The following is a 15,753-nucleotide window of genomic DNA, read 5'->3' on the forward strand; positions in this document are numbered from 1 at the left end:
TCAATCTGATATCCGCTTTTGAAAAAATGTCAATTGCATCCCAACTTTTGAAAAAGTGCTTCAATCGGGTTCCTTTCAGACGAAGATGACTAACGCCGTTAACGGCGTGTCACGTGTCAATCTGTGATTTTTTTTATTTTTTTAAAAAAATCATTTTTTAAAAAATAAAAATAAAAAATGTCACGTGTCAGGTTCCTGATGTGATTGGTGGCATTGTCAGTGTCATGTGGCAATGCAATGCCACGTGTTAGTGTCACCATCAGATGTCACTGTGTTGATTTCAATTTAGTCCTCACATACGTCTCAATGATTCAATTTAGTCCATACTTATGTATCTTTGATTCAATTTTGACCCAATTTTTTTTAATAATTAAAATTAATTTTTTATAAAATTAAAACTAATTAAGTATAAAAGTTTTACAAAAATTAAGTATTTGATATTTATATTAAAATTTAGTGGTAAAAGTCATTTTATTAAGTCATTTTTAATAAAAATAATAATAGTATAACATTCATACAAATAAAAATTTTGGTTTAAAATTAGTAAGAGACAATATTATTGTATTTTGAAAATAAAAATAACAAAACATGAATACGTAATAAAAAATAATTAATAAAGTAATATGTTAAAATTTTGTTTTTAATAAAAAATATTAGTATAACACGTATACAAATAATAAATTTGGTCTGAATCGGAGAGCAATAATATAAATATCACTACTTAATTTTGTAAAAATATTTATACTTAATTAGTTTTAATCTTATAAAAAATGGATTACAAAAATATTTTAATTATTAAAAAAATTGAGACAAAATTGAATTAGATACACATAAGTAGGGTACTAAATTGAATCAAAAAGACATATACCATGACTAAATTGAAATCAACACAGTGACATCTAATACTGACACTAACACTTGGCATTGCATTGCCACGTGGCACTGACAATGTCATGTGTCACACTAGGAACTTGACATGTGACATTTTTAATTTTTTTTTTTTTAAAAATTTAAATTTTTTTTAAAAAAACTAAAAAAAATCACAGACTGACACGTGGCACGCCATTAACGGCGTTAGTATCTCCATTTGAAAGGGATCTAATTGAAACATTTTTTCAAAAGTTGGGATGCAATTGACACTTTTTTAGAATTGGGTACCAGATTGACACACATCTACTACCAAAGTGGATACCATACAAGTAATTAAACCTATTATTATTATAGTTAATTGTCAGCGATAAAGATAGGAAGAGTTTTGATCAATTTTCACAAGTTCAAGTTATTTGACAACAGCATGTCAAAAGTTTAAGTGATTTAGTGAGAAAAGTATAAAAACAAAAATCGTTTAATAATAATTTGTAGGTCATGGAATTGTATTGCTAGCTTATTACAATATACTATTACTAATCGTACCTTTTATAGGATATACTAATCTAACAAATGTGTTTATTACATTAATGAAAACAAATTAAATTTTGTGAGGACTTACTGTAATATAGTTGTAATTTATTCATATCAAGTGATATATGTAACACTTTTATATGTATAAAAAATAATAATTATGTAGGTTCATGATGAATAACTGTATACAAGATTCATATGGTTGTATACAAGATTATTTTTAATAAGAACTTCAATTTAAAAATATAATAGAAATGAAATTTTGAAATAAATTAATGGTTAATATATAATATTAAGAAAGTATGACTTAAATATGATAATAATAATAATTATTAAAATTGTAAATTTTCACAAATCTTCTTATTAGACGTGTTGCATAGCACTAAAGAAAGAAAAACTTCTTTTTTGATAAACATTCGTCGTGTTAACTCGATCTAACTTGATTAAATTGGATTAAATTTCGTTATAAACGTATTAGCATATTACATATCCCAATTTTATGACAAGTCACACCAAAATGTATGTAACATCTCATTTAATAGTTTTTACGCTGCTAAACACAACATTATATCATGATTAAACAAAGCAGATAGTAGGAATTGGCCAATATGAAGTATTCATACAGTCATCCGCAGAACCATAATAACATATTGGTTACAAGCACATCCTATACTAAGGAAAGGCTAACAAAAATCTCCTAAATAAAACACAAATAGGGACAAATATCAAGTTCCTATGTTGCTGTCAACTCCTATCTAGGAGATGAGTATCTTCACCTGCATTTTCATCTGCTCACACCAAAGTGATCATTGCAAGAAAGAACCAAACACAGAACACACAGAGAAAAGAAAGGGTAAACTAATCTGGTTAAAAGAATCATGCAGTTCAATTACAAACAGAAACCATGTTAGAAATTAAATTAAATTAAATTAAATTAAATTAAATTAAATTAAATTAAATTAAATTAAATTAAATTAAATTAAATTAAATTAAATTAAATAAATTAAATTAAATTAAATTAAATTAAATTAAATTAAATTAAATTAAATTAAATTAAATTAAATTAAATTCAATTAAATTAAATTAAATTAAATTAAATTCAATTAAATTAAATTAAATTAAATTAATTAAATTAAATTAAATTAAATTAAATTAAATTAAATTAAATTAAATTAAATTAAATTAAATTAAATTAAATTAAATTAAATTAAATTAAATTAAATTAAATTAAATTAAATTAAATTAAATTAATTAAATTAAATTAAATTAAATTAAATTAAATTAAATTAAATTAAATTAAATTAAATTAAATTAAATTAAATTAAATTAATTAAATTAAATTAAATTAAATTAATTAAATTAAATTAAATTAAATTAAATTAATTAAATTAAATTAAATTAAATTAAATTAAATTAAATTAAATTAAATTAATTAAATTAATTAAATTAAATTAAATTAAATTAAATTAAATTAAATTAAATTAAATTAAATTAAATTAAATTAAATTAAATTAAATTAAATTAAATTAAATTAAATTAAATTAAATTAAATTAAATTAAATTAAATTAAATTAAATTAAATTAAATTAAATTAAATTAAATTAAATTAAATTAAATTAAATTAAATTAAATTAAATTAAATTAAATTAAATTAAATTAAATTAAATTAAATTAAATTAAATTAAATTAAATTAAATTAAATTAAATTAAATTAAATTAAATTAAATTAAATTAAATAAATTAAATTAAATTAAATTAAATTAAATTAAATTAAATTAAATTAAATAAATTAAATTAAATTAAATTAAATTAAATTAAATTAAATTAAATTAAATTAAATTAAATAAATTAAAAAAAAATTAAAATTAAAATTAAAATTAAAAAAAAAAAATCAAACAAATAAAAGAATACCAAATATTATAGAAATTTTTATTTGGGGCCAACAAGGTTTGACATTGCTCCTACGTATCTCCATTCGCAATAGAGAATCAATGTTACGTAGTTCTTTATAAACTATTTGGAAAAAAAAAGATTTTAGATTTTTGGGAGGTGAACCCGACAAGGACTTTGCCTGACTCCTACGTATTTTCGTTCATAATGGAAAATCAGTGATCACGTAGTTCTAAGTGAAAAAAAAAGGAAAATGATTTCGAAAAGATTTTAATTTTTTTAAGGTGAACCCGACAAAGACTTGGCCTTGCTCCTACGTATTTCCATTCAGAATGAAAAATCAGGGATCACGTAGTTCTAAATGAAAAATAAAGTTTGGAAAAGATGAAAGGGTTTGTAAACTCAAATTGTTTTAGAGAAGTTTTGTATGTTGTAAAAAGTAGATATCAAACAAGTCCGAGACCCAAAAAAGATAATTAAAAAGTATAAAAACTAATGATTATCAAGCGAGTACGAGACTCGACATGATAATTAATGTTATGAAAATAATGCTTATCAAGCAAGTTTGGGACTCGACATGATAATTAAAGTTATGAAAAATAATGATTATCAAGCGAGTGTGAGACTCAACATAATAAGTTAAGTTATGAAAAATGATTATCATCAAGCAAGTCTGATACTCGACATGATAATTTAAATTATGAAAAATAATTATTATCAAGCGAGCTTGGGACTCGACATGTTAATTAAAGTTATGAAAAATGATTATCAAGCAAGTCTGGGACTCGACATGATAATTAAAATTATGAATAATAATTATTATCAAACAAGTCCGGGACTCGACATGATAATTAAAGTTATGAAAAATGATTATCAAACAAGTTTGAGACTCGACATGATAATATGAAAAATGATTATCAAGCAAGTCCAGAACTCGAAATGATAATTAAGATTATGAAAAATAATTATTAACAAGCGAGTTCGAGACTCGACATGATAATTAAAATTATGAAAAATGATTATCAAGCAAGTCCGGGACTCCAGTGACGGAGCTTTATTGGAGCAGGGGTGGGCCATGGCCCCCCCTCAATTTTTAATTTTATTTATATTATGTATATGTATATTAATTATTTTGATTTTTTTAATTTTTCAAATTATATGTAATATATATTAAAATTTGATAGAAGTTTAATGTAGTATTTTTTTAATTTTAAATATAACATTTAATATTAATAAATAATAAAACATAAAATTAAATATAATGAAGAATAAAAATATTTATTAAGATATTTTTTTATTGTATTTTTAAGTTTTTCCGAACTTATTATGTTCTCACACTCTCACATCTTTTGTTTTTGTTTTGAAAAAAAAAAAACAGTTAAATACAATTTTTTTAATTTTGCTTTCATTTCTCATTTGTTTTTTTTTCATTTGTGAAGGAAAAAAAAACAAATTTTTGATATCATTTGATAATGAAATATTTGTTTAATAGTTAATATTATTTTTTACCATATGAGTCTTATATTCATTTTTTTATGATTATGAGAGAAAAAAATGATTGTTCTATATGTTTTTCCATAACTATCTTTTATTTGGAACTTGATTGTCATTGATTTTTTCTTTTAGTGACTCTTAATTTTTTATTTTATAATTAAATTATGATAAATTATTTTTTAATCTTAAACTTAAAAAAAATAGATATATTGATGTTGAATAAAAGAATGAAATTATTTTTTAAAAGTGATAAAAAGAAAGTTATCCATGGCGATGAAAACAATTCAAATTCAATATCTTATCTTAACGTATCCTAAATTATGATACAAATGATCATATTGTTCAATTAGAGGAACTTATTTTATATTAATTATTTGGAATGTGTTTATATTTACATTGAAAAATAAATAGTTGAAAATTTTAGTTTTAATTCAATTATTGATGGGTTCAAAAATTTGAAAGAACGAAGGACAATCCTTTGTATATGTGTGATTTCTTTCGTAGGTACAATCATACTAAATTATTTATTCATTTTTATTTTTATTGTATTAGTGACAATAATTAAATATATAAATTTTGAATTTTGAATATATTATTTTGGCTCCCCAAAAATTATTTGTCAAGATCCGCCACTACGGGACTCGACATGATAATTAAAATTATGAAAAATAATTATTATCAAGCGAGTTTGGGACTCGACATGATAATTAAAATTATGAAAAAAGAACGGAGGTGCAAAACATAAGAAACACGGAGGTGCAAAACATAAGAAACAGGGGTGTGCAAAGTAGTCTGGTCATATGAAGCTTAAAGTTGCAAATATCAGAAAAGGGGTTCAAAAAGAGCAATGCAAACAGAAACAAATATGGGTCTTGTTTCTTTCACCTAACGTTTTTTCTTTTTTTCATTTTATATATTACTAGTTTAGCTTAATCAATTATTAGTTTCTTTATATTATTTTTTATTCACCTGATTTGACATGATAATTAATGAGAATTTTGAAATTTTAATTATCAAGCAAATTTGAGGCTTAACATGATAATTAATGTTATGCGATATATATATATATATATATATATATATATATATATATATATATATATAAACAAAATAAATAATTGATAATTTTGTAAAATATTATATATCTCTTTTAGAAAAGAGCATCACCAAACAAAAATAAAATTTTCCTAGTTAATGCTTAGAAACACATAAAAAGTGGCGGAACTTAGACAAAAAAATCTAAGGGTGCCAATTTAAATTTTTTATATATAATTTATTAATTAAAACATATTATCTCTTTGACTTAAACCATTTTCATACTATAATTCACACTTCTCAATTTTTTGATCTTTCTAATTGATTGAATTCACACAAAATGGATATTTTAATTTCTAGTCCAATTCAAAATTATTTAACTAATTCATTTATGCACCGGAAAACATAAAATCCTAATATTTTGTAATGTAGGGTTATACTAATTTAAGAAAAATATAATTAGGGTTCATGTCAATTTCATAAAAAAATCCCTAAAATCAAGTTAGTTTTCATACTAACTTAGGAAAAACTTAATTTAGAAGAAATATATCAAAATAGAAAAATCATAAATATAATATGCATAAATCATACTAGAATACTAGGATACTCATTTAGGAGATCTTGTGAATATGAGTTTTTCGATCTTTTTGTTCTCTCATTTCCATTTTCCAATTTGTCTTTCTTTTTATATTTACACTTTATTAAGGGTTTGCTATGAAAAAACTTTATGATTAGATACAAAACCTTAATCCTTTATTAATCAAAATCTATCTTAGATTTTATTTTATTTTTTAAAAATATATAAATAATGTATATATAACTTAATAAAAATAATATATAAATATATAAATAGGTATAATTACTGATTTAGTATCCAACTTTTTGTTTAAGTTCAATTTGGTACCCAAACTTTTGGTTTGTTCAATTTAGTACCCTAATTATCTAAAGAGATTCAATTTGGTCCTCTCCGTTAAGTTGGATTTAACACCATCTCTGTACAGGACACGTGTCAAGCCATGGAATTTTTAATTTTTTTAATTTTTTTTAATTAATTTTTTTTTTAAAATATGTTTTTTTAAAAAAAATTAAAAGCTGCCACGTGTCAATTTATCATCGTGTCACGTGGCAGCTTACAATCATGACACGTGGTAGTGGTAATAGTTGTTTTCAATTTAGTACCCCAATTTAAATTTTTGGTTCAATTTAGTACTCCAATTTTTTAAAATGATCCAATTTTGTCCTTTCCAAATTGAGACCAAATTAGTAACTAAGTTTAATTATAACTTATATATACATGTTAAAATAATTGTTTTGAATTTATATATCAAATCAATGCACCTAAATATTCAAATTATTTTATTTTTTACCAGTGTAAAAAATTTCATGTGTAAAAAATTACAAAGGTTAAAATGTAAAAAATAAAATAATTTAAGTATTTAGGTGAAATGATTTGATGTATATATTAGAAAAAGTTATTGTAACATGTATATATAAGTTGTAATTAAGCTTATTTACTAATTTGGTCTCAAATTGGAGAGGACGAAATTGGATCATTTTAAAAGATTGAGGTACTAAATTGAATCAAAAATTTAAATTGGGGTACTAAATTGAAAACAACTATTACCACTGCCACGTGTCATGATTGTAAGCTGCCATGTGGCATAATGATAAACTGACACGTGGAAGTTTTTAAATTTTTTGAAAAAAAAATATTTTTTCAAAAAAAAAATAATTTTTGTAAAAAAAATTAAAAATTGAATGGCTTGATACGTGTCCTGTACGGATACGGTGTTAACTCCAACTTAACGGAGAGGACCAAATTAAATCTCTTTAGATAATTAGGGTACTAAATTAAACAAACCAAAAGTTTGGGTACCAAATTGAACTTAACAAAAAAGTTGGGGTACCAAATCTGTAATTATACCATATAAATTTAAATTTAAAAAATATAAATATATATATATATATATATATATGTATATATATGAATTAAAATTAAAAACCTTGGGGGAGCCATGGCCGGTGTGAAACCCTAGAAAATGGCATTTTAGAAGTGATAGAGGTTTAAAAATAGTGACACTCGATTATTTTAATGTTAAAAAGTGTTAATATAAATAGAATCATTCTAAAAGAGTTTCATTATTTTAAAACACACTCTCTCTAGAAACCACTTTTCTAGAGCTCTATGACTTCTCTCTAGGATTTTTGTCTCTCTGGTCATCTGATTGAAGAACCGAGATCGTAGAATTGATCCTCTCGGCGAGCTCTTCAAGTTGGACTGATTAGTTTCTCTCTTCGAGTAAGTTAAGTTTCTGCCCTCTTTTTGGTCTAATTTTGTTCTCTCTCGCATGTGAGTCATCTTTCACTTCCATGCCTTGTTTTAATCATCAGTATGAGTCTTTGTTGATTAGTGATCATAATGGTAGGTCCTGATCGTTCTTATGATATTTCTATGTGTAGATAGAGCATCCTGTGGAGTTAGATGCGTTTTGGTCTTCTTTTAGCGGTTTGGTCTGCAGATTCGCTTTGTTAGGTAAGGGAAGCTAATAGCTTTTAGAGTTAGCGAGTCATATCTTATATGATTATGAAGTATTTTGTATGCTATGATGAATTATGGATGTTTGTGATTGTGGTATGCTGATCTTTTAAATGATTGAATTGAATTGATTGTATTGTTTGAATTAGGGGTATTTGAGAAAGATGGAGTTGTTGGATCATGAATCTAATTGGTGTGATCTACTATAATTTAAAACTCTTTTTGACCATTGTCTATAGTAGAAGTACCAATTGGAGTAATGAAACAGGTCCAGATTGCTCAAAAACCTTAATTTGATGTTGTTGATATTTGATACAACGCTAAGCCTCACGTGGCAGCACTTAGTGCTCGTTTTTGCAAATTGATTGGCGCTGAGCGCTGGCTAGGTGATGCTGAGCGTTGATTTTTGCGAATTGATCAACGTTGGGCACAACTTTCTGGCGCTGAGCGCTACCCAATTTTCAACACTGCATCTTATTGGTAAAATGAAGATTCCTGCTTCGTTAACCGTCAGATTAAGTTGAAATTTTGACAGCTGATCCTAGACACGTGAGTCTTCATTTTGACTGGTGGGATCTTTGTTTTGAAGTCTGTGGTTAGAGAAATTATTTCCACCATTTGGATGTATTTCATGTATAGCGCCAATTCTCTGTTTCCTATTTTTGTTGTTTTGGTTACTATGGATGTTCTGTGTATACTTGAACTAGATTCTATAGTCCTTATTGATATGAATTGAGATAAAAATGTCATTATAGGTATATACGATGATAATTGGTATGAAATGTTGTGTGAGCATGCAAAGTTATGATGTTTAAGGAATTTCAAGGAGAAGTTCCTAGTGGTGATGGTTGTGGTGGTATTTTAGAGTATGCAATGACATAAGGACTTGATATTGGTTGGTATCCTGAAGCTCTAATAATCATTAATCCCCAAATATAGCAGAATGAGTTATGTCGTGAGGAGTAGCAAGAGATCCTAGTCACTGGACTTGATCAAGTCCTAGGCGCAAAGGGGATTTTCCTTGCGAGTGGTTGGGTGATAACCCCTTGAGGCCAAACTCTGTAGAGTTTGGGAACCATCCGCAAGTGTAGGCCACCAGGGGATCCGATGTCAGATGCATGTATCCGGATAATTAAGTTTAGTGTCAACTGCTTGTGTGATTTTATATCATAGTTATGTTTTAGAACATGATTGTAAGTATTTGGCAAGATTTCAATATAAATATGTATGATTATCTCTTTTGTGAATTAGCTTACCCTTCTTCTGTGTTTTTGTGTTGTTTTTCTTTCTTTTGCGATGATCGCCTATTGGTGGGAGTATATGTGGTTGCAGTGTCAGAAGCACCTCTAGAGGATGTGAGACATCTTTTAGGGTGATGGAAGGTTTTTGTGGGAGCTGTTGTGAGTGGTTCGTGCTTAGAATTAGAATTGATTCTTAATTGGTTTATATAAATGTTATACTTTTATATCCTATCTGTTTTAGGACTGTATTAATATACTTTATACACTGGATCTTTTGTTTTGACTCTCATAGTGAAACAATCCTATTTTATTAGTTTTTAAGATGCTAAAATTGGGATGTTACAGCTGGCTCCTCTTGGTCACATGCAAGGTCCTCCGTTGCCCATAAACTTATTGCCTTAAGGTTTTGGGTTAAGAGTGATGTCAATTCCGTATATGTGATTTGGGCTCATGTCCTATTGGTGTTGTATCTCCCTAGTGATCCTCTCTTGAAAAACCCAATAGTGGTATCAGCACTAAGTCCACATTGAGTAAAAATGAGAAAGTTAAGCACTGAATAAAGATGAAGGTCCATAAACTCATCGTCGTGTCAATCCCTTGTGCCCGCTATGTACGTGGTTTGGGCTCATGTCTCATTGATGTTGTATCTTCCAATGATCCTCTCTCGAAAGACAACGAGTCTTGTATAACTGGACTCACTATCAAATTCTCCGTCATGCAAAGCAAACGTGTCTTCAAGCTTGGATTGCCCAAACAAGTGAATGCTTTTTTACTTTTGCAAGTAGGTTTTGGGTTGGATGAGGTCGGGGTTCCGAATTGGGTGGGATTTGAGTAGTTCAAGCATTAAAGTTCCTTTGAAGAGATGGATTTGAGAGGAACATGTGTTTAAAAGGTAAAAGGAGTGAATTTGGAGATAAATTTCGAAAGTTAGTGAGTGATTTGAATGATATGATAAATTAAAAAAAATTATAATAGTTAGAATTTGGAAATTACCTAATTACCCTTACGATAAAAATAAAACTAAATAATTTTTAGATAAGTTAAAAATATTAAATTTTAATAATATTTTAGTTATTATACATATATATATATATATATTAATTATTATATACATATATCATTAATAATAATAATTGTTATATATTATTAACTATTATATTATATATATTATTATTAATTATTATATACATATATTATTAATAATAATTACTATTATATATATATATATAAATATATATTATTATTTATTTTTATTATTTTATTATATATATAATGTATTTTATATTTTCAAAAATTTTATATTATCTTGGATTTAGTTATTTTTATCAGAGTTTTAATATAAAATTTGTATTTGATCATGTCTCAAACTTTAATATTTTTTTGTCCCTAAATTTAAAAAATAATAAATATAATCATTTTAACCCATTTACGTTAAATATTTTAAAAGTGCCAGATGTGTTTTGTGTTATCATTTAAATTGTTTACATTGTCTAACACGCTCCTTCTTTAATATCTATTGAAAAATGCGTTTGACATAAAAAAAATTTAACACAATTAGGATAAAAGGATTATATCCACTCATTTGTAAAAAAGTTTATGGATAAAAAATGTATCAAAGTTTGGATGGTGACAAATTTAAATTTGACGTTAAAGTTCAAAGTCTAAAAACATACTTAATTCTTTATTTTGACACCTCCTAAAATTTGTTTGAAGATCTGTCACCTAAGATAAGTATGAATAAACTTCACACACTTGTTCATGTTCAACTTGATTTTCGAGATGATTATTGTTGATTGTTCTTGAATATATTATTTGATGTTTTAAACATTGATTTGGTTGGTTAATTGTTTGTTAAATTGATTATTTTTCATTAAAATTTTATTGTTTTAGTTTTTAATAATTTTATTACAAAGGATTTAATAACGTTTCACAGTTATTTCATATATGTGAAATTAATTACAAGTATGTATTTCACACTAGACAAGTAAAATAAACTGCCTAACTCTTTTTAACAGAACTAAAAGGCAAAAAACATGTTTTCAAATTTTCTTCGAATTCAAAGGAAAGCATACATTCCACATGATTTTCTAAGCAAGCAGTAGAACATAAACTTTAGAAAACGAACAAATAATCACTCCCCTTCATGCAGGAAGCATTTCTTCTCAGAGAATCTAATCAAACACAATATATTAAGATAAGAAAAAACAATCTTATCATGTAATAGTCCTTTAAAGTTTGAGATTATTTTACTTAAAGTTGATCATATATGATAAGTGAATAAAAGTGTTAATGCATATGTTAACATATATTGATGCTTAGATTTCACATGTCCTAGCAAATTTTATTGGCTTTTACAATAATTTTCTTAAAATCTATTCCTGATATGATTTCTTTTAATTGATTTTAAAGGTCCTTTATGCATAGGTTTTAAACTAGATTTGATTTTACTAAAATCTAATCCAATCATCAACAATATTAGTTCTTCCTCTCATGTATGTATTATTTGGAGAGCATTTTTCTTTTGTTGTGTATGAAAGTGAAAATATACAAGACAAGGTTACAAGAGCTGTGCCACAAGAGAAAATGGGGTTTGCCAAGTTACTCTGCCATGAAAGATGGTCCAGATCATATACCAAGCTTTAAGGCTTCTGTTCATGTCAATGGTGTCATCTTCACTTCATACAGTGCCTCTAGTTCCCTTAAAGAAGCTGAAAACAAAGCTGCCATGGTTGCTTTCCTCAGCTTCTATTCTGGTACTCCACCTCTTTCCTTTCTCAGTTTCCTTGGAAAGTTGGTTTCTTTACTGTTTTTTCTTGATAAACATGAAAGTCTTGAAGTAGTGAATTCCTGTTATGTGAAGGGAGTTGTCTACTTTATTCCTTAGATTATTATCACCTGACATCTTTCAGATGGCAAGTGTCCTTTTAATGTCTAACATTGTTACTAACTAAGAAGAATGTAAGAGAAAAAAAAAAATCAGGACCTATATAGTTCAATTACATAGAGGGAACTCTATTTTATGTATTTTTCGTTCAGCTACAGTTTTAATACTTGCTGTGACCAAGAAATACGTTACAAACAAAAAGTAATATGACAAATTAGTTAAATTGCCATCTTAGTTCCTAATCTTTTACACTTATCCTCTCATGAGGAAAAATTTATTAAAAGTGAATATGTTTTATACTGATGTTTTCCAGGTAAAAAATATAGAATGTCTCGGTAAGTTTCTTTTGTCTTATCTTTTTTAGAATGTCTTTATATAAAAAAAATTCAGTTTAAAAATAGTTGTTCGATCTCTATATTATATATAATATCTGAATGTTTACTTGTTATTCGGTGTGAAGAAAATTTTACCTATGGAAGGCATTTAGATTTTAAATTGATCAACTTCGTTCAAAGGTCAAATCTATTCTTGTGTTCACATGTATGTTCGTGTGTTCTGTCTATTAGAATTAATTGACGAATTAATTCTATTAATGACTTATTTGAAATATTATTACGGATCCAATTGTGATTTAATAAAATATAAAGACTTATTGGTTATTATTATGGAAAATGATAATAAAATAAAATAAAGATAAGATAAAATAAAATAAAAACCAGCTTGATGGACATTGGTATATAAAAGGATTGGAGTTCTGTCTACGGTCATAAGGTTCTTTTCACAGTAACCCATCAAGAACGTGTGAGAAGAGAAAGAAAGGCAAAGAGATAGATTGGAAAACGGTGATCAAAGAGCACACAGGAATATATATTGAAGAAAGCATATTCTATTTACAGGATCTCCCATGGATCAAGGTTAGTGCTCTAATGTTTTATCGTGTGAGAATCATAACTCTTCAAGATCCTTTATTAGTTTTACAATGTCTTCATTAAAATTTGCTACAATTGTATATGGATTTTTATCCTCTTATCCAGGGTGACTCTGATTCATTCAAGACTTCAGTAATAAAATTAACTAAGAGAGAAGGCTTTCACAAACCAACATATAAAACTATGCAGGCTGGTTCTCCCTGCAAAGCCATCTTTCTTCTCTACCTTGGAAGTAGAGGGTGAGGAATTTCATGGAAAGGGATGTAGATTCAAGAAAGAGGCAGAAGAGGATGCTGCAAAGATGGCTTACATTGCCTTAAAAAAGTGTAAGTTCATTGTCCCACTTCATTGGTGTACATCCCTAATTTTGCTTCCATGGATAAGAAACACTGAGGAAATTTTGATATATCACCAAAAACTTTACCTCTACTTTTGTGTATTTTGAATGACCTGAACTTAAATCATGACTTCTATTTAAGGCATGACATCTACTTAAATCATGATATCTCAAACGTTGGATGATGGTTCTAGATCAATTATACTATTTTGTGAAATCCTAATATAAATTTTACACCAATTAAATGACCTTGTGGAGACTCCCCCACTCACTATTTTTAATTTTTTACTACCAGTGATGTGTGATCAACATGATTTTGCTAAGAATATTGTGCAGCGAAAGAGAAGTACGAGGTCACTTCATCGTACAAATGGTAATGATGCTGATGTTTCTCCCGGTTTTCCTCAGAAACTTGGTGGCACTGTGTATATTGAAAAATCTAGTGATGATGCTTTAAATGCTAGGAAAGGTAACAGCGATGCTAATGTGCCTTTTGAATTTCTTGTTAAACGCTTGAAAACTGTTCCTTGTGGAAATTATGCTCAAGATGGTTTCAAAGATAAGGAAAATATTGATGCTGAAGTTCCAGCAAGATGTAAATATTTGTCCAACCAGAGTTCTTCAGCCTCTACTGTAGATTACAGAAATGCTAAAAGAATGTCACCACAGGCAAAACTGGTTGGGAAAGATACTGTTGAACCATTGATTTTGAAGGAAGAGTGAGCCTATCTGGGGCTCAAGGTGAAAGCTATAATTGTGTATCTGGAATGAATGTAATCGATCTTGAACAGAGAATAAAAAAACTGGAGACAGTGATCGAAAAATTAAAGATAACAAAATTTGGTCACTATTGAAAAAATTATTAGCTTATCAAACCAAAACCTTACTACTTGTTAACATGTATTTCCTTTTATATATACTTGCAGAATAACATGACATGAATGTTCAGAAAAACAAGTTTAACATGATACTATTACTATAGGATCTTAGTTAGCACTGGTACACTGTCCTAGATATATTTCACAGCATTACAGAGCCAATGCATTTAGACATAATTCAGCATCCTTCTGACCTTTTAGACTAAAAAAAACGATATATGAATGCAGAATATGAAATAAACATCATTCCTGTTAGTCTAGCCGATTGCAATGCCATGGTAGATTTTACAGATTCCAAAATGTTCATATTCATTGCGCACTGTTAGAATATATAAGATGGTTAGTAATTTGAGTAACTGTTCTGATTGCACGGTTGAATGTTTATGGTTCTGCTTATTACTAACTAGAATGCACTCTATTGTTATATTTATGCCCAGACCTACACTGGTGTATGAGATGGTTGTTTTCCATTTGGAAATTGATCAACTTTTGTATATATAATATTGGTTCATTTAGACAAATTTTTTTACAGTCCTTTGAACAAGTTCAAACAAAAATTCAAGTTCCCTCCTGATGTAGTTTAGAGAATTAACTCGGGAATCAATCCAAGATGGTAATCTTAAGCATGTATTTTTATCTTTGCTAAAATTAAAATGAAAACAATGGGGAAATGAACGATTAAAAGGATGTATATACCTAAACTTAACCTAATGCGTGCTATTCTATGAGAATGCAAAAGGCAACTAATGATGATACAAGAAAGCTGAAAACAGTGCAGGCTAGCAACTTTAGAAACTGTTGATAGACGTTCACAGAGAGATCCAAATACTCATTTTTATGATCTAATGCATGCAACAAGTCTAATTTGCCTTGCTAATATTAGATATGCAATTATGATGCAAAATGGAATGCAAAAAAACTGAAACCATGCATGTGAACCCAAAGCTGGCAGAGTTGGTAGGAACAGATGTTAATGCAGATTCTAGATGCTAGCGGAGATTCTCCCTATGCAGTACTTCAACAAGTCTAGAATGATATGAAGGAATAAACAATGCTCTCTAATCCTGCAAGAAAAGGACAGAACCTAAAATCACTCTTTGCACCTGTTGTGTATCAGATTCGAAGTGC

General features: G+C 27.1%; 1 protein-coding gene across 4 annotated transcripts; it reads left to right on the plus strand.

The window, feature by feature from the left end:
• The first annotated feature begins 12,073 nt into the window (after positions 1 to 12,073).
• On the plus strand, positions 12,074 to 14,667 carry LOC114167574. 4 transcript variants are annotated; one of them, XR_003600268.1, is made up of 3 exons: positions 12,074 to 13,395; positions 13,516 to 13,736; positions 14,084 to 14,667. XR_003600268.1 is itself a non-coding variant. In XM_028052675.1 (3 exons), exons 2-3 carry the CDS (start codon positions 13,712 to 13,714, stop codon positions 14,468 to 14,470), a joined length of 453 nt encoding a protein of 150 aa, XP_027908476.1. In that variant the 5' UTR covers positions 12,074 to 13,395; positions 13,516 to 13,711; the 3' UTR covers positions 14,471 to 14,667. The 4 variants fall into 4 exon arrangements, 2 of the variants coding, with proteins under 2 accessions (XP_027908476.1, XP_027908477.1); XR_003600269.1 differs by having other exon boundaries at positions 13,600 to 13,736; XM_028052675.1 differs by having other exon boundaries at positions 14,043 to 14,667.
• Positions 14,668 to 15,753: the final 1,086 nt, after the last annotated feature.

This window comes from Vigna unguiculata, chromosome 10 (assembly GCF_004118075.2).
Source record: "Vigna unguiculata cultivar IT97K-499-35 chromosome 10, ASM411807v1, whole genome shotgun sequence".
Lineage (NCBI taxonomy): Eukaryota > Viridiplantae > Streptophyta > Magnoliopsida > Fabales > Fabaceae > Vigna > Vigna unguiculata.